Here is a 25,808-nt window from a genome sequence, read left to right as displayed (position 1 = left end):
GATATCCACACGAGTGGAGGAGGGGAAATGTCGAGAGTCTGTGAGCCAATGAGAAAAGCGATACGGACACCGGATGTGGTATAAAATAGATCCGGGGGACATTTTCTACAGCGGTCTGCGAAGAGTGTGGGAAGCATGCTTTTCAGCGTTGGGCAAGCGAACTGCGGCATGGTCGTGTTTAATTTGGCTATGAAATTTTATGTTGTAGTTATTATTATTGCAGCTGACTGCCAGTGCATATATGATGGGGAGGTGTAAAGTTAGAGCACTGAAAGCAATGACTGCGCGTTTGAGCAGCGGGACTTGACTAGGCCGCATGAGCAAAGAAAACGAAGGTAAGAACTTATTTAAAAAAAAAAAAAAAAACTAAATAAAAATACAACCCGCTTGAGCTCCCATCTGTAACCAGGTATTTTGGTCTCTTTGTGAAATAGGATGGTGATTGCTCTAGTGGATGTTTTCTGCACTTCACGTGGACAGGGTGGTGTCATACAGTCTCGTGGAGGACGGCCAGCAGCGAGGTATGAAGTCAGAAATATGAAGTACAGAAAATGTGTTTTCCCTTTGGTTCATGGATGATGAGTTTTCGTGCGTTAGACTTCTGATCTGAAAATGAAGTCAGAATTGAAATCTGAGTTGAGTCACTAACACAGGTCAGGATTTGTAATCAATCAATCACATGCACTTAAGCTTTTTTTTTTTTTTTTTTTTTATCATTTTCTGCACAGGGGCCTTCAGTGTGAATGGATGTTCAGGATAATGACACAGTAAGTAATTTGAGTGTAATCCAAAATGATTGTAACTGATAAGTCTTCTGATAAATTTGAAGACATTATTGATCTGCCCCCCTCAAAGATCTTTATAAACAGCTTGTTAACAACTGAGCTTATTTGTTTTCTTCTTCAGGGACCAGCCTGTGATGCTCAAGAAGTGGACCTAGGCTTGAAGTTGCAGTGTCTCAGATAAACATGTTTTTTTTGGGGGGGTTTTTTCCATCTTTGTTTTTATTTTATTTGTACTATTTGTATTTGTTCTATTTTTATTGTATATATTAATCGACATCTGCGGGTGGACAGCAAAGAAAGAATTTCATTGCACAGAGAAATGCCTTTTCTCTTGTGACGCATGACAATAAACACTTTGAATCTTGACTCTTTAAAAAGAATAAAGCATTTTTCCACAAACCAACAGCGTCGTTTTTGTTATTTTAACTTATTTCTGGGCACTCCTCTGAACCTGGCTGGCCTCTTCCGTGGCCACTCAAAGGTGGAGAGCAGTGCAAGATCAAGTCATGTCTTGTCATAACTGGGGTTTCTTGGCTTTTATTTCACCAAGTCTCTCTTTTAAAGCAAGACACAGACTCGAGATGAAGTTCAGGTATAGTGTTCTCAAAGTGCGGAAGCTGCCCACGTGACGGAGTTTAACATCCGTCTGTGGTGTCAGCACATCTGTTAGCATTAACACTTAATTTGACACCACAAGTCAGATGTTTAAAAAGAAGAAATGCAGCCGGTTAAATACTGAATATTTTTGTCAAGTGAATGTACATCCACACACATACTATTTTTAGATTGTGAAGTGTTGTCTTTCATACTTCACGTCCTTGATTCCTCTTCCCCCAGATGAGAGCAGACGGGGCTAGGAAAAACTGGTTAACAAAAATAAGATGCCACTTATGACATGGGACAGCGGCATCATCTCATAAGTGGCTGTTATAGCCACTATATTTATAATTGGAAATGATAAAGTTCATTTGTTGAATATCTTAAAGTCCAACTCTCAGCAGGCTTCATATCATCCAGTGATGTGCCACCACTACTTCACGTGTATAAACACTTCCACAAATGACACCTGTGCAACGTCTCTACCCACAGATTTGTTTCGGGAGTTGAGACAACTCTCAGCAGATCAAACTATCAGTTTCCAGGTCACGAGTGGGAACACCGAGACCTTGCATTGTCTAATTTTGTGGGTTGTAGCCTGTGGATTGTGCTTAGCTAACATGAGTGGCACCCTGTGTGGTCTTCTGCTGCAGTAGCCCATCTGCTTCAAGGTTTGTTTGGTGTGTAATTAGAGGGTGCTCTTCTGCATACTTTAGTCATAACAAGTGGTTATTTGAGTACTGTTGCCTTCCAATCAGCTCAAAGCATTCTTCCCGCCCTCCTCTCACATCAGTAAAGCGTTTTTCACTGAATAGTTTCTCCTTTGGAACATTCCCTGTTACATTAATAGATGATTGTGCAGGAAAATCCCAGTAGATACCAGCCCATCTGGCATCAACAACCATGCCAAGTCAGTTAAAACACCTTTCTTCTCCATTCTGGTGTATCTCATCTTGATACGCCTCAACTCACTGAGTTGGCGCCTTGTGATTGAAGCGAATGAAGCGAAACAGCATATAAATGCATGTCTTCTGATGAGAATCTGGCTCCGGCTTCTCATTCCTCATCTCTTCTGTCAGAACATCAAATCCATACGTATTCTTTCCGAGCAAAAAGATTTTATTGATCCACAATGATCAGAAACGTAACATTCTGCAACATCACTGAACACAACAGCAATGTTTGATATTGTCATCACTTGTGCAAATAAACAACACCGAGACATGAAAAACCAAAATGGGCATGTCTTAACAGACACAGTAATGGCACAAAGACTTTTTTTTCCCCTTTTCCTATTCTCAACTGATGCAAGAAACACGGCGGCTCACTATGGAGGAATGTTTAATTTACTTTAAAGGCACTTTCTGCCTCATACACTTGTCAACACACATGTCTGGACATATAAAGTAAAAGTCACCTGTAAAGCAGGGCGTCTTGGCAGATTACAAAGATCCTGTAGTTCTAGTGTATGTCATGTTTTTCTTTAATGTGTACAACAGTAGACAGCATTTAAAAAAAGGAAATCAATAAATAATTCAACAGAAACGGAGCATTCATTAGCTGGATGTCTGCTGAGAGCATTAAATAATATGGCTAATATCCAGTATGTTATTGATTTAAAATAAAACAGCAAGAGTGGATGTCCCAGCTCTTTAAACTACACATTTCTGAGTTTATGTGTTTCCATTTAAACTAAAAGTGTTTCAGTCTCCTGCTCATTAAAATCACTCCCTGCAGATTATTTTTCTCCGTCTTCTGAATTTCTGTTTACCTCATACACAACCCTCTGGTTTCTTTCTTTAAACCACACTGAAAGATTGCTTTGGCAATAAAAAATAGAAAATTATTACTTTTTGTCGACTCTGAACATAACACGAAAAGAGCGCTTGAAACATGTTGCTTAGAAGCACGTTTTTAGTGAATGAGCTATTCCATTGCACAGCTAAAGAGCTGCATTCCTATGTATACATTCAATAGACCTAGGCAATGTTTTGCTGCTGCGTTTGCAGATGTACTTCAATTCACACGACTCCTCTGTAAGTCCTATGACACAGGTAAAAAGCATAATGACAGTCCTTTATTCTAAACAGGCCCGGTGTCTTATAGACGCAGAGCCGTTGATTGGTTTGCATATAGGTGCCAGGCAGCCGGCACAGGCAGCAGTGTGAGTGGTTGATAAATGTGTCTCGACATCCCTGTGAAACATGTAATCACAGATGCTGGGGTTTTCGGCGAAATCGCCTGCGAATTTAAAGGAATATTCTGTCAGGTGTTTGCTCGCTCAGATATACACAATCTTCGTTTAGTGGCCTCAGGAGTTCTCAAAGAGTTATAGTAACAATAAACCAGTCAATTAGAAACGTCACATAAAAGGTTTACACTGTACAACTATCACGTTTGGGGCAGCTGTACATCACAGGTATTATGGTTCCTCTGGTTGGATCGGATGGCTATTTGTCAATCCACCATGACACACACACACACACACACACACACACACACTTTAACCATGTCCCCCAAAAAAGTAATTTCATCAGAGTGAATCATAATATTTGATGTCACACTAAAACTGTGTGAATGATCGGCAGTCTGTGAGTCACTGTTCTCTTCTGTTTGCTTTTAATAGCCAGATATGAGTAGATTTCAGATCGTTTTGAAGCACAGCCTTCATGGAGCGGTGCGACAGCAGGACTGGAGTACTGGTAAAAATACCAGGGAGCCGACCGAGCCCACTGCTGGAGCTGTGATCTCTGAGACGGGGCGGGGACATGGCGATAAAAAGCTTGTCATTGAACACCTCGAGCAGCGTGCCTTCACATGTCAGAGACATCAGATTCGGGTTCTGGATCCTTCAAGGCATCATTTGTCACAGTAAACAAGTTGGCATTTGAACGCGTATCCATGGCAGAGTGCATTATGGGTAGCCACACATCATCCATGTTTGGCATCACAAATATTTTCTGTGAAATGATGAAAAAAACAAAAAAAAAAAAACAAGGATTAGCAATAAATATGGTGGAGGACAGTGAAGCATGTTTACTCGAAAACCACTGTGAGAGACTATTAGAGGAACAGAACCTATAAATTCTAGTTTTGTCATCAAAAACATACAAAATGAAAACAAAAATAAAGTTTCAAACTATCTCTTTTAACAAGAAAGCAACAAAGCAACCCTGTATTGTTATGTCTGAAACCCAATAAAGCCTGAGTCCAGCGTTTGTTGAAAGCCAGATGTAAACACTTGCTCACAAATGACAACAGTGTGCACCGCAGCGCTATATTTTACTAGAAGCATTGTGGAGGGGGCCAAAACGTAATTACAGCCCCTGAGGAGGAGGCAGAGATAAATGTTGATGTGTGGTAAACCTGACAGGGACAATTTGCTGCGGTAGTTTGCAGAGGTGCTCTTTGTCCTTGGTGAGTAAACTTTGAGCTTCTCGGCCATGCCAATGGTAGACTTTCAAACATCAGTTGATAAATACCACAGGATATGACATCATGCACTAAATGCACCCATGTTTACAAAAAAGGTTAGGGTGCTGTGTTAAACGTAAAAACAGATTTCAGTGATTTGGAGGTTATTTTTTAACTATATTCAATTGAAAATAGCACAATGTATTAACAACATATTGGATTTAAACCTACTGGTTAAAACTTTCTGTTTGGATCTACATGTTCCTCCTATGCACACATGGGTGGTAATTCTAAATAGGCCAAAGGTATTTTACATAAAGAACATTGGTTTAAGGCCAACTCCAGGCCTCGAGGGCCGGTGTCCTGCAAGTTTTAGATCTCACCCTGGGTCTACACACTTGAATCAAATGATTAGTTCATTACCAGGCCTCTGGAGAACCTCAAGACATGTTGAGGAGGTCATTTATCCATTCAAATCAGCTGTGATGGATCAAGGACACATCTAAAACCTGCAGGAAACCGAGCCTCGAGGCCTGGGTTTGGACACCACTGGTTTAAGGTGTATTCCAAACAGAGTGTCAAATTCAAACTGAACACTCACCAGCCACTTCATTACACCGTGCTAGTACTAAGTTGGACCCGGTTTTTACCTTCAGAGCTAACTTAATTCATGGCACAGAATCAATAAGGTGCTGGAAACATTCCTCAGAGACTTTGGTCCATATGGACATCACAGCATCACACAGTTGCTTCAGATTTATCGTCTGCACATCAATGATGAGAATCTCCCATTCCAACATTTCCAAAAGGTTCCCTATTAAACTGAGATCTGGTGACTCTGGAGGCCATTTGAACATGGTCACTGTGTGTTCAAGAACACAGTTTTAAGATGATTTGAGCTTTGTGGCATGGTGCGTTAACATGGTGGAAACAGCCATCAGAAGATGGGTCCACTGTGGTAACAAAGGGGTGGATGTGGTCAGCAACTAGAACCAGAACTAGCCCAAAGTCCACAAACCTGAATCATTAATACAACACAAGACAGATCCATGTCAAATTCTGATTCTAATGATCATTGCAACAGATATCAAGAATCGTCAGACCAGGTAACATTTTCCAATCTTCTGTTGTCAAATCTTTCAAATTGTAGCCTCAGTTTGCTGTTCTTATCTGACCACACTGGCACCCAGGGTGGTCTTCTGCTGCTGTAGTCCATCTGTATGTAGAGATGCCTTTCTGCATATCTTGGGTGCAATGAGTGCTTATTTGAGGTACTCTTGCCCTTAAAACAGTCTAGCCATTCTCTTCTGACCTTTTACATTGGCAAGGCATTTTCATCCACACAACTGCTGCTCACTGAATATTTTTCTTTCTTTTCTGACCATTCTCTGTAAACCATAGAGACGGCTGTGTGGGGAAATCCCAGTAGATCAGCAGTTTCTGAAATATTCAGACCAGCCCGTCTGGCATCAACTACTATACCACATTCAAAGTCACTTACATCACCTTCCTTCCCCATTCTGATGCTCAGTTTGAACTTCATCAAGTTGTCTTAACCATGCCTACATGTCTTAATGTATTTGCGTTTTGCCATGTGATTGGCTGATTAGATATCTGCAATAATGAACAGTTCAGCGGGTATAGTAAATGAAGTGACCAGCGAGTGTAAATTTAAAACCATGCAATTCCTCGTTTTTAACAATTGAACTTGCAAATGGACAATAAGTAGACTTTATTATGACTTAAGATTAGATTTCACCGGTGCTTGTTTCTCCCAGTGTATACCTGGAACTCCTGATCCAGTTTCTTCTCAATCCACTCTGTTACATGCACCAGCGTCACCTCCCTTTCACCGAGTTTGGGCCGTGCTTTGAGCTCCAGGTGAGGCGGACTCCGAAAACCATACCTGACAGCCAAAAAGAGAAGTTTGTGATAATCGTGTTGAATTTTCAGACCAGCTTCATGAAACAGATGTCGATTGATGGGTTTTTCCTTAAATGACTGCTTCATTTCAATAAAAAAAAAAAAAATACATATTAGCAGTATTTAAGGAGAAAAAAGGTAAAAACATGGAGGAAAACATGCAAAACATATATAGCATGCAACAGAAACAGATTTTTCTATATGTTGTTTTAATTATATTTTTCTTAGCACCTATTTAGTGGCGCAAATAAAGAAGTTCGTATTAATTAAGCCAAACATAACTCAGTGTGTATTTAAGGCTTCAATGTTCCACATCTTTAATGGAAAACACACCTTTGTGCCCTCATTTCTTAGATGTGATTAAACATTTTTATTCTCTCATCACTTGCTTGTGTTGTTGTTTTTGCCCAGCAGAGGGTGCAGTGCTATAATCTCAAGCCATTCACATAGATTGTGACATACCAACTCCATCCTGCAATTTTCCACATCCTTCTAAACATACCATATCCTGTCTGTGGGGGGAGGTGGGATGTTGACAGCCAGAGTCCCGCGGCACTCTTGCACCTCTACGGTGAGCAACAAGGGCGTGTTGGATACTTCCTCCATCTTCTTCTTGATGAACTCTGTCTCTGTGGCTTTCTGGAAGTACTTCGACTTGGCTATCTTGTCCACAAAGCGCATGATCTTGCTGGGTCTGTGGCCTCCCACATAACTACGCAAGTCGATGATGGAAACAGAGGAGGAGGGGAGACAAGGAGTGAGTCAGGTTCATAATTAATTCATAACGGCATCTCTTGCTACTCAGCACCCACTATCGAGGGGCTATGTGTGCAAGTGACCGGGTGCTACATTAAATCATCAGCGAGCTTTCAAATATGTATGTCTGAGTGGGTGGCTGGTTGGATAGAAAAAGGAAAAATGTTCTGTTTCAGAACCTCAGTACGGTTCTGAATATTCCATTTTCAATTCGGAGGTGCACTAATGTTGTTAGAAAGAGACATTTGCTCACCCCTCTGCTCCAGGCAGAACAGGTTTGTCACTGAGGAGTTCTGGAGGATCCTCCTCGTCCGATGAACCGGCACTAGACGATTCCTCGTCACTGTCTGCCAGACAGTATGTCCGTGGCCTTGACCTGTCACGCACACATAAACAAGCACTCATGTTGCAAAGTCAGGCCCCAGTGGCTTTGCAAAGAGCCCTTATCAATCACTATTAATTCCCATTAAATGTATCCCAGGAACTACTTCTCCACCGATCTCACTCAAAAAAAGATCCAATAACCCAAATGGGTAACAAAATGTATTGTTTCAGGGACAGCGACTGTAGGCATCCAATTCCCAAACTCGCCAGTTTACTGTACACATGTCCACAGCGGTAAGCATCCACGGGAAGGATTAGTATATAAAGAGAAGGAGGGAAAAGGCAACACGACAAAAGGGGAGGAACTGTGAAAAACGCATGTGACAACTAATATGGCTCTAAAAATGCAAATGCACCCGATTACCATCCGACTCAGAGCTGGTTTTCTTTAGCAGAAAATCGAATCCTTCACACATTTTATTTTGGCACTGTCACTGAGAATGAGACAATAAGAAGAAAAACAAACACGGAGGAATCAGGACAAGCTGTGGAGGACGACTCTAAAATCTGGAAGCCTTCTTAAAAACAAAATAAAATCAGACCGAGCTTCACTCAGCTTCATTATTCTGCATAAAAGAAGAAATGCACTTTTAAAGCCTCACCAATCTTTCCCATGTTCTCCAAGGCCCTCGCCCTCCTTTCCCAAACGGGCCAAGTTCATCTTGGTCTCCAGCGTCATGAGGAAAGAGCCCGTGTAGGAGACCTCCAGATCAAACCACAAACCTGAGAAAGAAAACAAAGACTTATGATGTTTTTTATACCAAACCCATGCCTGCTGACATCCTCGTCAATAGCATAAGGAAAATCAATAACAACCTAATGATTTGTGTTTAATTGTTGCAAGGTTAACTGTAGTGCTCATCTACCTAAAAAAAGGTCACCTATCAGGAAGCAGTTCTTTATTAAGCTACTTCCTGTTTACACGTCCCACTCCTCAGCGGGCGGCAGGAGAATTATTCAGATTACGATCCCCCTGCTGTTTGCACAGCGAACGTCTGCAGCCGGTAACTGACGTTTATTATCCCCTCTGTCTGCCCCCCTCCCTTCTCTTCACTTTCCCTCTCCCTGTAAATGCTCATTGATTCGTACAGTCTGTGTGACAGCAGTGCCAGAGAGAAGCTACATGACAGCAGCAAGACACATCATGGAAGACAGTGTCTCATTGTCTAGCACGAGACAAACAGCTGGAAGAGACCGTCTGGATTTTCTCATTAAATTTGAAGGAGCCAACACATCTCTACCACAGACAGATGTAGAACCGGGAAACATATCACAGCAATCGTGCATTAGATATTCCTTTAAATCGCTCTCATTGTCATATAGTGTGGTGAATTTGCCTCCACATTAATAATTTCCATTTGTGCAGCATGTGCATGACCAAGCAATTGCAAAAGTGACGCTTCAGCCCGACTCTCCTCTGAGCTAATTATGAAATGTCTGCATGCTAAGATGGTTAAAATGGTTCTGTGCATACACTAACGTCAAGAATGTTATACCCACTTGTTTCTTATAAGCCTCTAGCTCATTTTCACATCTTTGCACAACTGACAAACATCAGTTTGTGTGTATTGTGCGGTTATCGAAGCACAGTGTAAACATTGTCAATCAAGCCATGTCTCCCCATAAATAAGGCATTGAGAAGCTGCCTTTCCCTCAATTTTACCATCATCACACAAGAGAAGAAATCACAAGCGTGTTCAGTTCATGCAGGATGAAAGCGCACATTTCATCATCGGCTAATGATGCTTTGTTAGTATATATCTGAGGATGTATAGGTTCAGACACATTTGTGAGCTCTGCAGACACCCTGCTCCAACAACTGAACAACAAGAATCTTTAGACCTAAGATCAAGAAAAACTGAATGTTCTTAATCTGGAATTGATAAACAAAAATTTTAACACGGCGGCTCCTCATGACATTTACATTCACTGGACACTTTATGAGGTACACCTTACTAGTTGGACCCCCTTTTGCCTTCAGAAGGGTCTTAATTCTTCATGAGACAGATTCGAAAAGGTGCTGGAAACATTTCTCACAGATTTTGGTTTCAAAGGTGCTCCAGAGATCTTGAGCTCGGGTGACTGTGGAGGCCATTTGAATCCAGTGAAGTCTTCAGCATTCGACATTTTTCTTCTGTTGTCCAATTTCGGTGAGCTCATGTCAATTATAGCCTTAGCTTCAGCAGGTCATCTTGACCATGTCTACATGCTTAAATGTACTAAGTTGCTGCCATGTCATTGGCTAATGACGCATTCGACCAGTTGAACAATACCTAACAAAATGGCTAGCAAGTGTATAATCATCATATTTTAAGAAATGACAAATTTAAAAAAAAAAACTAAAAAAAAACCCCACCCCAAATGACTGAAGCTTTTAACAATCTCTTTTTTTGCCTTAAACCAGCTGGAATTAATACACATCTCTGCTCTGTTTCTGTGTCAAACTAGTCCCTTTGCTCAGGCTTAAAGCAGGCTGGGTGAGTCAGTGTTTCAGTAATGGATGAGGGGGAGCCAAGACATGAGGTTTAATTACTGTGGCTTAATAGAGCAAACATGCAGAAAGGCTAGACTCCAGAGGAGAGAAGGACAGAGTGTTGGAGGGTAGGGGGTTATGGCTTAATCTAGCGAGAAGAGGAATAAGATGGAGATATGGTATGAAAGGTGAAGAAGACGGGTTGGGGAAAAGACAGAATTAATAAGTGGCTCGAGTAAGATAAAAATAAGAAATCTTGAAAGCACCCACAAAAATGTAAAAAAAATAACACACCTAATGTAATTTTCTTCCTACCTTGGTGGTCCACTGAAGGTTTGGAGGCATGGAGGATCTTAGGAATGGAGAAGCCCATGTCTAGCTCTGTCAGAGTCAGCTCATTCATAACATATGGCAGCTAAAAGACAACATGTACGGAAAAAGATACAAATACAGCCAACGCAAAGACAAATCTCTATCTCTTGAGGAAATCTTCTTGCATTTGGATATTACTAACTGTAGCTACTGCTACTACTACTACTCACCCTGATCTTACTGAGCTTCATTTGGATCTTTTTGGAGACTACATTGGCCCAATATTTCTCTCCCAGGAAGTCCCAGAATATCCTTCCCAGAAATGCATTTACCCAGGCCTCAGGCTCCGCAGTCTCCTCTGAACTCCTACGCAGCTAAAGGACACACATACATGTATGAATGGCAGTTTTGAATATCTATAATCATTTTCTGCATCAAGCTTGAGCTTGATATATTGAGTTTGCTCCCAGCAACCCTTCAGTAAGATTCACTGAGTTGCCAGTGGTTCGGAGCTCTCTGGGGTAACTTCAGGTGACAACAGACTGATTTAGTTGATATTGTGGTTTAGACGTGCAGACCCCAGGGGGGGCTTTTGATAGATGCCCACTTTGGATGACAATCTTTTTCTATTCAGCCTGACATGCATCCATCTGTCTCCTACCTTTTTGGTAGTCTGGGGGCTGCTATCCGGGCTGTTCCTAGCGCTGTCAGTGGCAGTCGGGCTTCTAGGCGGCACCTGGGGACTCACGTATTTGGCCATGTAGACATTATAGTCCAACAGCATCTTCTGCTTCAAGCCTGCAGTAGAGCCACAGGAGAGAGCGGCGGTGGTCTCTCTGTGACGAGACTGAGACTGAGACAGCTCCTCCAGGCTTCCCCGGCTGCTGCTCCTGCTGTCAGCCTCCAGGCCTCCGACAGATTGAAAGCTGCTACTGCGACTGTGGGAGGGTAAGAAGGCTACAAATGGAAGGAAGGAAATGTGGGATGTGAAGGGGGTGTTTTGACACAATTATGCTAGAACACGGAACATTTTTAGTGATTCCAGATTTGTATACAATAATAATAAATGCTCAAAATTTAATTAGCCTTAGATAGCTGTCAGCTATTTTTGTATTCCTTTCTCACAGTAGACTGCAGCACTCTGAATTAGCATGCTGTACACTGCTTTCCAGTAATCCAGCCCTACCTTTACTACCTTTATCTCCTGACCCACACAATTTTGGCATTTCTCTTTGTATAAGGCCTCCTCCGCACAGGCTTACATCCCACTGTGGAAAGTGATGCTATAATACGCTGATGCTCTGTGCTTGTAATCCTGCTGACCCACCACACTCATCGGTTCACTTAGTTGAGGGGATTGGCAGTCCCTAAGCTGGGGCTTATGCACAGATCTGATTGCTGCGCAGTTGCCTACTTAATAGAACGGCTATTCTGACATCGAGGAATGGCGCGTGTCTGTGCAAATACAGGTGTGTAAAAAAAAGAAAGAAAGAAAGAACATGGATAACAAATGCTTTACGTGTGTGTGTGTTTGCACCTTGATCTGGGAGAGTGTGAAGCTCACCATTCTTGCAGATGCTAGGCAGACTGCCACCTCTTCCCTCTGATTTCATTCGGGATGCTAGAAGAAATCTACGGAACCACTCTTCCTTTTCCCGACCCGTCCTCCCGAAAAGGTAGATAGTCAAATCCCCGCCTCCAAAGGTTGGTTTTTTGGGTTCCTCTGCTGACGCCGATCCTTCTGCCTTCTCACCCTTGTCCGTTTTCTCCACCTTCTCACTCTGAACTGTCGATTTTTCTTCCCCAGCTTCAGGCCTCTCTCCCTGGGCCTTGGACATGAAGTCATCCTGCTTGGCCAGCTCAATGCAAATGGGGTATTTCTTGTTCCAAACTCTCTTCCTAGCCAGGCTCTGAGGCATCAGGTATATCTGTGGGGTATAAAGACTGACTTCACTAAATCAATCTCATGAACATGAGTGCTTTCTTTATTTCTTTATTGGTGTTTCTAGGGCAACAGAATGATTATAAAGAAAAGAAGATAAAGAGAAAAAGTGTTCACATTTTTATGCGGCAGATTGATACCTGAGGGTATGAGTGGAAACAACTGGTGGCAATAAATGTAAGAATATGCCTGTTTTCTGTTGATAAGTAACCAAGATTTGGCACCATTCAGGGCTGGAAAGGTTCATGTACTTCTGCTTTTGTTCTTGCTATAGGCCAACAATTCTCTAATACATACAGCAGCACTTCATTCATCCCTGTGGTTGTAATGGGTTGGAGCGGTATTGGATCTCAGATTAAAACAATAACACCATGAGCAGAAATTGGACCTTCAGGGATGCTTTTCCTGTACGAGTGTCTGAATAAACTACACACTAAGTATCTACAATAATAACTGAGAAAGGGCACTTTAGGAAACCAGAGAAGAAGAGTAGGTTAAGGGTACATGATGAAACCTTTTGCTCTGTGATACACTGACATGAGAAATGTCAGCTGTGCCTTGAGATATGCAAAACTGTTGAATCAGTGCGCTAGTACACAAGATACACAACTGTGTATATAAGGTCAGTGACCTGTGATATTCACTCTACGTTTACACACAGTCTACGAGTCACAAGCTGTGATTGTCACTGAGCATGACCTATTAGCGAGCATGCAGTCGGGCAAAGGCAAATGTGACGGGACGTGTGCTCGATGTCACTAAATGTTAAGCTTATCATCAAGCACAGTAATACACTGAGGAGACGCGCACACACACTTAACACATTAATTTCCCCCTCGTCTTTGAGTGGTGTTAGCAAAAATCTCTCTTTCCATGACCAAAAGGTTTGTTTAAGCCACCGCACCTTGCTGTCAGTCAGGTCGTAGATCTTCTGGCTGATGTAAGTGACGTCAGGTTTAGGCTCATTGTGTGTGGCACGACGGGAGATGTTCCGGTTGGGCTTGGACAGACGCAGGACTGAGCCCTCTAGACGGACGTAAACGGAGTGGGTCAGGGTGGCGTGGTACGTCTCCGGGTCATAGCTGTGGATCTCATTCATCCAGCCCTGCGAGAGAGAAGCAGAAGACTTTTCAGCTACAATGAAGTAAAACTCGAGTCACCTCTCAAGACTTTTGCACAGTCTTTTATACACACATCAGATTTTCAGTTTAAAACCAGAGAATTAATTTGCTCAAATTAACTAAGTAACCTCCTGAGATAAAAAATGAAACCATCATTAAAGTGCCAAAAAACGCAGTTTATTGAATCTCCACTATGTATCACATACCATTGATTTAAAAAGACATTCTTGCTTAAAATTTATGCAACACAGCAAAAGATAAAGTGGGGCATCTGAGACTTTGTGTATTCCCAAAGAAAGACAAGTATGAAGAAAAAGACAAAGCTTGTTGGACCGCTTCCCCACACTTGTGTGCCCGAGGGGCTGTCGTTCATCTGCCTGTATCATGTTCTGCAGAGCTCCTCTTTTTGGAACAGCTGTGGCCTCTAGCCATCAGGCTATCCTGTGCAATCGCTTAGTACCCACTAAGGCACACACACATACACATGCTTGCATAACTCTGTCAAATTACTAAAGATTTCTCTTCTGATTTTCTGAGGTTACTCGAGAATAAGGAGCAAACGGTGGTGCTGTCATTAAAATGTTTCGCTTAAAGAAAAACTGGAGCCATCACTGGAGAAGAAGTGCAACACAACCTCGTGATTCCCCAACAGGCTGCACAGATTGAATTCTCATCCAAACTCCTACCTTTTTGTTCCCGAAGGGCACTGTGTTAACAAAGGCAATTCAACTGAAATAACAGAGTAGAAACATATAGTCTTCTTCAGAGTAAGGACAAACTGAACATAGGCACCACACTTGGGAAAACTAATCACAAGTTTACTTTTGAAGTCACATGTTTTGCCTTTACCTTGAATATCCCTGGTTCCTTAATATCCAGCTGGGCCACATTCCATTGCTCTATCCTTCGCCTCCTTTTTCTGCTCACTGATGAGGAGGGCTGAGGGGATGACAGCCAAAGCACGAGCAACGCCAACGCGAACCCCGCTATTATCCCGTGCACTACTGAGCACACACAGGGTGGCACAGGAAGCACCAAATACCAATACACCAACTGTGTTAAAATAATGAGACCAGTCACGGGTAAGGTCTCGGCCTCCTCTTCGGCTCTCTCGTCCTCTGGATCGAGCTCACTACACAAACCAGTGCTACCAGTATGGGGTTGCCGGGACCCAGAACGATCACCGTCCGGTGTCTCTGTGTCAGTACATAACTCAAAGTCTTCGCTGTACAGCTCACAGAAGTCCTCGTCTTCCTGTCGAGCTACCAGGGCTGACATCGAACAGCGGCCCAGAGTGAGAGAGGGAGATTTGTGGAGGGCAGAAGATGAGGCCTGGGTGAGGGCTGGCGCGAGTGATGGGAAAGAGAAAAAACCTGACTCTGGGCCCTTAGCTGTGGGGGTTTCTTCCTCGTCTTCTCCTTCTGCCCCTTCCTCCTCTTTGATGCTGTAGTTGTTGCCACCTTCTCCGTGTCCATTTACCGCTGTTACTCCGCTGAGCTCCGACGCGCTGGAGGACAGCGATTTGGCACGATAAGCAGCACTTCCAGCAGACCCCGTACCAGACTCATCCCCCATTATCTTACTAAAAAGCTGCAGAGGGTCTGACATCACTTCCGATAGCCGCCGCTTGGTATCCTCTATCTTGGCCTCCACCTCTTGGACTTTGAAGAAGGACCTACCATCTGGAGACATGATGGGGGAGGAGGGGGCTGTTTTAGAGTCTCCACCTGCTTGAGTGACGATGACGGGACTGGAGGATAAACGGGGTTGGGAGAACTGTTTGAAGAGTTGCATGTTGCGAGGTGGAGGCCGATGGGATGGCTGTATTTGCTGATGCTGAAGAGGCCCTTCCGAATGGTCAGCCTTGGAAGCGTCCGTGGACAGAGACTTAACAAAAGACTTCATTAAGTGTCGATGACGTGCGTGGGTTGGTGCTACGGTGGAAAGTGAAGGGACAGTTTCTCGAGACTCAACGTCATTGGACAAAGACCTAACCAGACTAAGAAAAGGCTTGGAGGATGACAGTGCTGCAGACTTGCATGGTGAAGAGGAGCTGGAGCTTGCGGGGGAGGGATTGACCGGGAGCCGTTCAGACGGCCAGGAGGAGCTGGCAGGAGGATTGGAGGAGAGGGTGGATGTGGGATTAATAGTCAAGGCAGGAGAGTGTGTGTGTGGCTGAGGGTCTGAGGGCTGCACAGATAAGGTGGTAGATAAAACTGGGAGAACAGCAGGTCCCGAGGGGGTGTCTGCACCAGCAGATTCAAACAGCAGTTCCTCTTTTGCTTCCAAGCCTGTAGCAACGCACCGGTCATCAGCTGCTGAAGCTGGACCTTGAAGCCCCCCTGTACCATCGAGGACAGACTTGTCTTTAACAGATCCAGCGGGTATCCCAAAGAGCTCCTCTTCCTCATCGTCTTCCTCTTTCCCCAGAGCAGAGAAGTGTATGGTGATGGTGTCACGAGAGTGGGAACGCTGGACCTGCAGCTTGGGTCCAGGGGTGTGACGAGGGGGCGGAGTGGCAGCATGCTGGCCACTTCCCCTGCTGCTGCCGCCCTGACTGCTCATCATCACCCTGCACAGGGCTCACGGCCTGGGGGGGGGGAAAACAAAACAAAACACAGAGACAGTGGGAACACGTGGTTAATAAAAAACAATGAAGCAATAGTGCATCAGTGCAGGGGGGAGGGAGGCTGTAGTGTTTGTAGTACAAATTGGCAATTCGATTTAATCAGCGATTTCAAACCAGACGTATAAGTACCCTGAGGGCCACTTCTGCAGTAGCCAGGGGATAGGTGGGAAGATGAGATCAACCAATGGGGGGAAAAAAATTACATTGCAATTTAATTACAGAATTGAGCAGGCCTGAACAAAATGGTCTGAGCGGAAAACTACTGGAAGTAGTCGATAAGCAGTAGAAAACTGACACCCATAGAGAATGACAGCCAAGTAGATAAAAGTATAAATTAAACTATTAAATTTGTTACCCAGCAGCACAAAATACATTAATGGCTAAACACTTCAAGATTTTTACTATGCATCATGAAATTATTGGTTGCTAACTGCCCTCAACTAATAAATGGTAAGCTAAAGAAGTGTCTACCCGGTTAAACTGACTGAACACATTCCTGCACGAGGTGCTGTTGATGAAAGAGTTCTCGAGTTCATGTGACAACTGCAGAGACCCCCACGAGCTCTAAATGCACTCCTTGTACATACAGTACTTGAGACAGAAAAGAACAGCCTTGCAGCTTTCTGTTCACCCTAATGTGAGTGGACTGGACAGGTATGTCTATGTTCCCCAACCCATTAGCTCTCATTATGTAAGGTTGTAGCCGGAAGACCGAGTTGCTCTCAGGCCAAGCCTCTATCTCTCTCCCGCTCTGTCTTACAAGCACCCAGTCACTCATCCCACTATGGCAACATGATTAATGGGTTACTTCAGAGCTCACAAGTCTCAAGAAGAAGGGCCATCAACATTTCAGCTGTGTTTAACTCCACCCTCCAAAGGGGGAAAGAATGCAGCGGGTTAAATACTGAAAAGAGGTGAAAATGAGAACGGATCAAAAGAAGGAGCACTCCAAGAGCTCAAACCTCCCCCGAGCCAGCTCACTCTCTGGGCGGCTTTTCATGAGATTTCTTTTTAAACATTGAAGTTTGCAGTACAATAAAATTAAAGCATTACAGGTAAGCAAAGTTCAAACATGACATGATATTTGGATGCAAACTAAAACGTGATATTTAGAATCCACATATACCAGTATGACTTCCTGAATGTTGCCAATACAAACAAAGGCAGCAGCATTTTAAGACCAGTTTTAAAGATAAGAGATTCTATAAAGGGTTGACCTTATTTGACCTTAAAAAAGACAAACATTCACATGACAAGAAAAAAAAACAAAAAACCACTTTCCCTCACCAATCCAAAACAATATACGGGTCATAATGACACCACAAAGTGGCCGTTCAGCTGAAGCGATCACAGAAACAAGGCGTCTTTTGTGTAGTCGACACAGTGGAACCGCAGTCGTTCATCATGCAATGATTTCACTGAATGAGGCCTCGCGTCGTTATTGAGTTATTGTGCTTGTTTATTCTTCCTCATCCTTGGTTAGCATGATCAAACAGTCAGAGCACACATATGTGCAAACATGCTGTTTGTGCACACAACACCATGCAGCCTCTTTGGTGTTGGGGCTTTCAGCTGGTTGATATAAAAAAAAAAAAAAAAAAAAGGTCTGTAATGGAAGAAGGAGGGATGGGAGAGGGACAACATAGCAGTAAGCTTGTGTGATTGTCTGCATTTCTGAGAAAGCCTCAGTGCCCCTTAGGGGCTCTCTGGTTGGCACTGTATCTCCAGAGATTGCATTTGCCGGGATGGAATAACAGAGCGTTTGACTTTCCCAGCCAGCCATTCACTTGGCTGAGCTACAATAGGTTTTGTGTGTGTCATTTTCAGTATATGCGTGTGTGCTGTTGGTTCTGCCATGGTAAGTGCTAGGGGCAGAGCAGATCGAATAAAAACAACAAAAGAAAATGACAGATACAGGGAAAAAAAGAGCAACATAAAGAAGAAAGATGAAAGGCCACAGGGGGTCTGCAGAAGCAGCAGACGACCTTTCAGAGACAAGCTTTTGAAGCAGAATTTACTTAAAGACAGGAGGAGAGAGAAAACAGGGAGGACGAAAAAGATGAGGGGAAGTGGATGAGAGTGAGAGGAGAGCATGGAGAGGAGACAAATTAAGTGGGGAGACAGAGTCATGGAGATGGGAGAGGTTGTTGTTGTCATCAGAGCCTGAAGGACGAATTAAAGCATTATGGAGGCTGACAAGGTGAGCAGGGAGCAACGTTTCCAAGTTTTCTCAGAGTCAGGTTTTAGCAAGGTGCAGCCAAAAGACAAAAAAATAAAAAAATAAAAATCGCACACTGAATCAATGCAAAACATAGCACGCTTGCACGCACCTACACCTTTTAAGGTACTGTTCTCCTCTGTAGACGTAAGGTTTGCTGTTAAGATGAGTGCTATTCAGGTTCACACCAACACTGTGTTTGCTGACACACCCACAGTTTCGGGTACTTCCTGTCATCAAAGCTCCACTGCCATTAAACGCCTTGCGTGTGTTTGTTTTAGCCACTACTGTGAGACGAGAGGAGACTGGCATGGAGACGAGACTCATCCAATTAATCAATGCAAGCATGGCCTCTCTAATCAGCTCAAGCCAGCCCTATGGAGACTTCAGAGAAAGGGAGGGAGGTTAAAAGCAGCAAGGTAACATAATGACATAAGAGGCTGAACAGGCTACAGGGCAACAAGCATGTCAGCACAGGGCACAGCGGCCCGTGTAAAAGGTGTTCAATGACGACTTCTACATAAAGCAATGTTTTTGTAATGTAGAGTCTGCTAATCAATATTATACACAAAAACATCCTTGTCCAATACCAACATCCTGCTTCAATTCAAAGTGCATCTACTCCACAGAAATTCTCTGCTATCCATTATTAGACACAGAAAGGGAACATGAGAAGTGGGCTGCTAAAGGAAAGGTGGGAATTTTAGTCAACACTGGGTTTTTAGGGCCAGTACCAAGTTGTTGTTGTTTCCTAGTTAATCCCAACCTATTAAGTGCATCCCTGTAATTAAATAACAAGGTGACTGGCGGGTGTTCAGGACAGCCCGGCGTGACCTCGCCTAAAGTCTGCAAAGTTCATTTCCGCAAAGACATTTTACCTTTAGATAAACAAACAGAAAAGAAAAGAAATAAAAGCAGGCGTGCAGGAGTGACGTGAGCCCACTGGGTGAAAAATGGTTGCGAGAGAAGAACAGAGAGGACATCAAAAGAAGAAGCGAGTCAGCGAAGGGACTGAAAGGGGAGGGCGACGGCGGGAAGATAAATCGAGTGAGACAGAGAGATCGGAGATGAACGCAGGGTGCAGGGCGGGGGAGGGGGATGATGGCGCAATTGATTGTCACTAACAACCGAGATACACAGAGGCCTCACTCACTAACGAGTGCACGCACACTCACACTCTGTGGACTTGTGATGCGCACAGTTGCCTGGATGAGTAGGGTGCAAGCAAACCGAGACAAAGGGGAGAATAGTCTGAGCAGCTAAAGCGAGCGGAGGGAGAGAAACAGAAAAAGACACAAAGGTCGAGGAGGCTTTGTCGCCGAGCACACGAGTCACACAAAAGCTCAGAGCAGGTAAACACACGACCCACCTTGTTTCATACTCTGCTGCTCGCTCCTAGGAGAACGCAGGTCCCAGTCATCACGGGCACCCTGGCCCTATTACGCAAACTGTACTGGACTTTGTTTGCTTACATGCAGCATATTGCACAGAGGGCGAGTCAGAGCGTGTCAGCTGGGAAAGAATCCAAACATTTCCCACCGTGACCTAAATCAGAAGAGTCGAACGCAAATGAAGAGAGGTCATCACGATCATAGACCAACACGAAAGCCGGACTACGCCCGCTTTTATCAGCCAAGGAGTCCCTGACTTGACTCTCACAGTGAAGAAGCAACACAAGCAGTTCTTAAAATAGCTCTGCGAGGCAGTGGAGGTGTCGTCCCCCAGCACCAGACTGGCCGTTTACAGCGCACAGATGGGAGACTAAAAAGGATTTAAGCAGTATAATAGTATATTCAACAGACAAAGACAAGATTTAAAATCGCTACTAAATGACATGAACTTTTTTTCGTAGACAGGCAGTCACAAAGCGCTGTGCACAAAGGTTAAAATAAAGAAAACATCAAGTAATAAAATAGACAATATAAATAATGCAAATTCAAAAGTGTTGATTAACAGAAGGCCTGTTTAAATAATAAAGTTTTTAACTGCTTTTTACACAGAGTCAGCCAAACGTAGTTGTGGTGGTAGACTGTTCCACAGCCTTGGTGCCACCGACTGAAAGGCTGAAAAGGGAAGAAAATTTAGAAATAACAGAGTCATCAATAAAGCGCCTGCGCCTAAAAAAACCTTGGGGAAGAGACTCTGAGTTGACAGACACATTAAAAGAGACTGACTTATGGTCGCTAAAAACAACGTCATTTAAATTCACGTGGTCAAGGGAAATGCCATAAGTGAAGACCAAGTCCAGAGTATGCCCAGCAGTGTGAGTAGGGCCTGATACATGCTGAACAAAATTAAAAGAGTCCATGATGCTCAGGAACTCCTTAGTGGTACTATTTGATGAGTCTTCTGCATGAATGTTGAAGTCTCCAACAATGACGACCTTGCCCAGTTTAATAGTGGAAATTAAAAGTTCTTGCAAGTCTGCCAGAAAAGATGCAGCAGACCCAGGTGGACGATAAATTAAGATACCGTACATGGGCTGATCTCTTCCAATTTTTATCACGATCATCTCGAAAGAATTGTAACAGCTCGAAGAGATCATCTGGCATAAAAATGTCTTTTTTAAAAATTACAGCTGTTCCACCTCCTCGTCGAGATATCCGAGGTGCACAGAGAAACGAACAGTCTGCGGGACAAAGCTCTAAAAGATGTGAGACTTCATTCTCACGCTGCCACGTCTCAGAGATAAACATAAAATCAAGCGTCTCTGCACAGAACAAGTCATTTAAAATATAAGACTTGTTGGCAATTGAGCGGGCATTAATCAACATCACCTCTGTAAAGATCTGCGATCGTGTCTTGTAGTTCCTGCAGTGTTGGCTTATCGTGAGCTGGTTACTTACCAAGAACATGACTTTTTTTTTGTTCTTTTTCGAAGTGTTTCGAATGGCTCTTTTAAGGATGCAAATAAGGAATTAGACTTTTAAATGTATGCTAATTTCACAGGTTTTTAAAACAGAAATCTGAATAATGGCTGAAGCAAGATTCAGAATTCGTGCTTCGATTTGTCAACATTAGAGTTTTTTTTAGAGAGGGGATTATATCTGCATTTATTAATCAGAAAAATTCCAAATTATTGTCAGCAGCCGGGAATAAATCCATTTTTGATATGCAAACAAACCTTTCGGTAAATCTGTAAAGTAAATGACGGCAAATTTATTTCGGGCTCGGTGTGTGAAAAAAAGAGAGAAAATGGGTTTTAATGTGTTTTTCACATTTTGTATTTTGCATTGCAAGTTTTCTCAAATGTATTCTTTAAATATGTGTTAACCAAACTCTTATTTGCATATGCATTCATCAGCCTCTCTGTTAAAGTGTTTGCTGATGCAAATATGTAATCAGCCCACCACATGTCAGCAGCTCAACACATTTAAGAATACAGACATGGTCTAGACCTTTAGCTTTAGTTCAAACATCAGAATGGGGAAGAAAGGCTATTTAAGTCACCTGGTATGATTGGTGGTGCCATATAGGCTGGAATATTTCAGCAACAGCTGATCTGCTGGGATTTCCCAAGAGATTTACAGAGAATGGTCAGAAAAGTATGCAGCGAGTGGCTGTTCTCTGTGTGGATCATGTCAGAGTTTAGAGGAGAATGACCAGATGGTTTCAGTCTGATAGGAAAAAAACTGTAACTCAAGCAGCCACTTGTTACAACCAAGGTATGCAGATGGGCATCTCTGAATGCACACATTAAACCTTGAAACAGATGAGCGATAGCAGCAGAAGACCACACAAGGTACAACTCCTGTCCACTAAGAACAGGAAACAGGGCTGCAGTTCACACAGGCTCAACATAATTGGAGAAAAAGACGATTGGAAAAATATTGTCTGGTCTGATGAAACTCAATTTCTGCTGCAATAGTTGGATGGCAAGGTCAGAATTTGGTGCAAATAATATGAAAGCACTGGTCCATTCTACCTGGTATCAATGGTTTAGGGTGCTGGTGGTGTAATGGCGTACACAGAAAATATCAACACAAAAGCCTCCCTGAGTATTGTTGCTGACCATGTCCATCCCTTTATGATTCTAGTGTATCCATTTTCTGATCTGATTCCAGCAGCTCGGATTCTACAAAGCTCAAACTTAAGCAGTCACCAGATCTCAATACAACCTTTGGGATCAGGGGTGCACATAAGTGGTCCGCGGGTGCGCATTCGCTGTCAAAATAAAAGACGCGCACCAGATAAGAAGTTGCAACGCGCGTTTGCGTCCATAATATTTTCTGGAGGAGGACAGACATTTGTTTAGAACGATGTAGATGTAGAAAGATGTAGAAGAAGCTCCTTTAAGCAATTACTTTGGTTTTCCTCCACCTCCAAAGAAATGTCAGAAGGAGTCCGAACCGCAAAAGAAGCGCGTATTCTCGGAAAAGTGATTGCAGGAGGTGAGCTGGCTTCAAACAAATAATGAACGCACAGAGGTGTGGTGCAGAATATGCCGTGAAAATCCCACTCTAGCGGACAAAAACAGTGCTTTTTATATGGACGCAAACGCGCGTTGCAACTTCTTATCTGGTGCGCGTCTTTTATTTTGACAGCGAATGCGCACCTGCAGACCACTTATGTGCACCCCTGTTTGGGATGTGGCCAGAACAGTAGAGTCACATTGTGGATGTGCAGCCGACAAATCTGCAGCAACTATATGATGTTCTCATGTCAAAATGGACCAAAATCTCACAGGAACGTTTCTAGCACCTTGTAAAATCTACGAATTTATGGAAAAAGGGGGGTCCAGCCCAGTACTAGCAAAGTGTAACGGTAAATGTATGTCAACAGACAAGACAGTATTTTAAAATAAAGACATTTTTGAACATTTTCTTTGCAAAAGTCTAAAATAAGACACGTTATGTAAGTTAAATAGCCCCCAAATGCAAAAGTGAAACGTCCTTTTGATACTGTACCCCCCACTTTTGCATCACACCTTTGTAATGTTAAACCTGAGTGTGGACATGGACATAACGGACATGTCACATTCAGTTTTACTGACTATTTTTGGGCATTCACATCAGCAGTGATCACCACTGCCTGTCTCACACTCAGCCTGTTAGACCAGCACGTTTGCACAACAACAACACTTGCTGTGTAACATTCTCATATAAAACACACAAGCACACAGAGCTTAACACAGTCCACCTCCAGGGTCTGACAGTACACGAGCTGGTAGTTTGATGAGCTCCAGTTGAGCTCAGAGGAAACACTGAGGAGCGGTTTGATGGTGAGCTGAATCATGCAGCTCTCTCTTAAAGAAAGACGTAAAACAACAATAAAATAAAAGCCAAGCCAGATAAAGAGCACACGCTCAACTGAGCTGGATCAAACCAGTTTTCTTCACCTCTCCCTCTCGTCCTCTGTCTCTCTAACCCAGAATGCACCATCGACACGTCAAACATCCAACCTCGCCGTGCGGCAGATGATCGGGTGGTTGCCATGCCAACCGAGAAGCTTTCATCTTGCTCTGCACTCGTGTCTGCATCCTTTTGTTAGGGAGGGCAGCTTCTTCTCGCTCTGTAATGGTGCGCTCTGAGGAGTGTGTGGTGTGGAGGGTTTGTTAGCACAAAGCTGTCAGCGAACTGTGTTCAGTGTGTGTGTGCGCGTGTGTAGGATGTGTGGGTACAAAGCCACAGAACAAGAAAAAGAAACGACAAAACCCAGATCTCAGATGTAAAACTTCTGAGATATGTGAAAAAGAGAATGTGATGCACATCAATTGGTCATTTTGGGGATTGTGTTGCCTAAGATGCGAATGTCCCCGATCAATTAATAAACTCTGATTATGGTTGTCAACATCAATAAACTTTCTCCTGACAACTTAAGCCAACTTTAATGTTCTCTTTGAGTGTTGAGATGAACATGTGCCTGTTACCAACATTACAAGCAGCTGATTTGTTCAAATAGCTGGTTTGACGCTTCGCTTCGATAAAGAACAGATTTGGGATAGATATCCAAATCTGGCAGCGTCTTACCCAATTTGACAGATCAAAAGGCAAACGAACGTGCAATCCTGACTGAACGCACACAAACATGCAGGCATCCAATACAAACATATTAAGTTATTTATAATCCATGTAAAAGCTGCTTGATGACCCGAAAACAGCTGGAGGATTTGGCATTAGTCATAATCCATCCAATTACACGATGAATGGAGAAACGGAGGGAATAGGGGGAGACGTGAGGGGCAGAAAAAAAAGACAGAAAAATGTGTGTCTCTGTGGATAAAGATGACTGTCACAAATAAGTCGTCTATATTGCTGAAACATTAAACAGTAGTGCTGCTGTTTGTGGCTGAGAGCAGTAGATACAGTGCCAGTTTTTGTTAGGTTTCACACATTTAGTAACTGAAAATCACACAAGGAAATTAGATTTGAAAAAAAGTAGGACAGAAATAGACACTAATATTACAGCCTTCAGGTTGCACACCTTCCACCAACGATTCATACTGCAGTATGAATCGTCTGTCAGACTTATATAATATATTGTAGGTAGCAAACACTTCCCAACTTACTAAAGTATCAGATCAAAAGTGAAATGTGTTCCTGAGTGCTAAAATGTCACAGTGATTTTTGACAAAGTATAAAATGTGCATCCATTTTCTTAACTGCTTATTCAGTTCAGGGTCACAGAGGAGTTGAAGCCAATCCCCGGCGTCTTAGGCCAAGAAGCAGGGTACATCCTGGACAGGCACAACCATTCATGTTCAGCTTCTCTCTTCATCTTTCTTATTGGTAGTCTCTTCAGTTGGTCACCTTGAAGCTGACAAAAATTAAGAGCTGCGTCTACACCGGAGTCTAAGGAGCTTGAAACCAAGCCCCACTCAGGTCAGAAGAATCAGGATGCGAGTGGGCGTTAAGGGAGGTGATTTGTGTTGATTTGGTTACCAGAGACCACAGAGAGTCAGTAACATTTGACAACTTCAACAAGCAAACAGATGATTGACATGTGATAAGATGGCAAATAGATTAAAAAGTTACCTAGGCAAAGGTTTCCTGGAATTTCTGCTCACAACCGACCATTGGCGATAAAGCAATGCAAACAAGAGAATTGCTTCATGTGTGAACGTCCCACATTGGGCGACAAGTGAAAGTGCAGCTGGCAATTAGTGGGCCACCCTGTCTCTTAACCTTAAAGTTAAGAAATGTTTCATTTGGGGACCTGCCCACTGGTTGTTGCTTGAAATCCCCAAATGTCACTGACTTTCTACAGTTTCTAGCTACCACATAAGTGTGTATTTTTTCCCTATGTGGACACTTG

At 43.2% G+C, this 25,808-nt stretch overlaps 1 protein-coding gene and 1 long non-coding RNA gene across 7 annotated transcripts in view; one reads left to right on the top strand and one right to left on the bottom strand.

Moving 5' to 3' along the window:
* Nucleotides 1-48: 48 nt before the first annotated feature.
* LOC309704775 lies at nucleotides 49-1,188 on the top strand. The gene is made up of 4 exons (XR_014276370.1): nucleotides 49-335; nucleotides 435-521; nucleotides 729-767; nucleotides 907-1,188. It is a non-coding gene; the product is annotated as an uncharacterized lncRNA (long non-coding RNA).
* Nucleotides 1,189-2,479: 1,291 nt separating this feature from the next.
* tex2 (testis expressed 2) overlaps nucleotides 2,480-25,808 on the bottom strand; it is a 30,493-nt gene continuing 7,164 nt past the window's right edge. For all 6 annotated transcript variants that reach the window (XM_082530141.1, XM_082530140.1, XM_082530139.1 and 3 more), the window contains exons 3-13: nucleotides 14,557-16,297; nucleotides 13,491-13,691; nucleotides 12,209-12,572; nucleotides 11,306-11,601; nucleotides 10,875-11,018; nucleotides 10,648-10,747; nucleotides 8,462-8,582; nucleotides 7,729-7,851; nucleotides 7,222-7,431; nucleotides 6,582-6,702; nucleotides 2,480-4,342 (exon numbers count right to left, since the gene is read on the bottom strand). In XM_082530141.1, the coding sequence (XP_082386267.1) occupies nucleotides 4,196-4,342; nucleotides 6,582-6,702; nucleotides 7,222-7,431; nucleotides 7,729-7,851; nucleotides 8,462-8,582; nucleotides 10,648-10,747; nucleotides 10,875-11,018; nucleotides 11,306-11,601; nucleotides 12,209-12,572; nucleotides 13,491-13,691; nucleotides 14,557-16,275 (3,546 nt within the window). In that variant the 5' untranslated portion in view covers nucleotides 16,276-16,297 and the 3' untranslated portion in view covers nucleotides 2,480-4,195. The remainder of the gene's footprint in view (nucleotides 4,343-6,581; nucleotides 6,703-7,221; nucleotides 7,432-7,728; nucleotides 7,852-8,461; nucleotides 8,583-10,647; nucleotides 10,748-10,874; nucleotides 11,019-11,305; nucleotides 11,602-12,208; nucleotides 12,573-13,490; nucleotides 13,692-14,556; nucleotides 16,298-25,808) is intronic.

This window comes from Aulonocara stuartgranti, assembly GCF_965226115.1.
Source record: "Aulonocara stuartgranti genome assembly, chromosome: 4".
Lineage (NCBI taxonomy): Eukaryota > Metazoa > Chordata > Actinopteri > Cichliformes > Cichlidae > Aulonocara > Aulonocara stuartgranti.
This window is presented reverse-complemented; position numbering and strand designations above follow the sequence as displayed.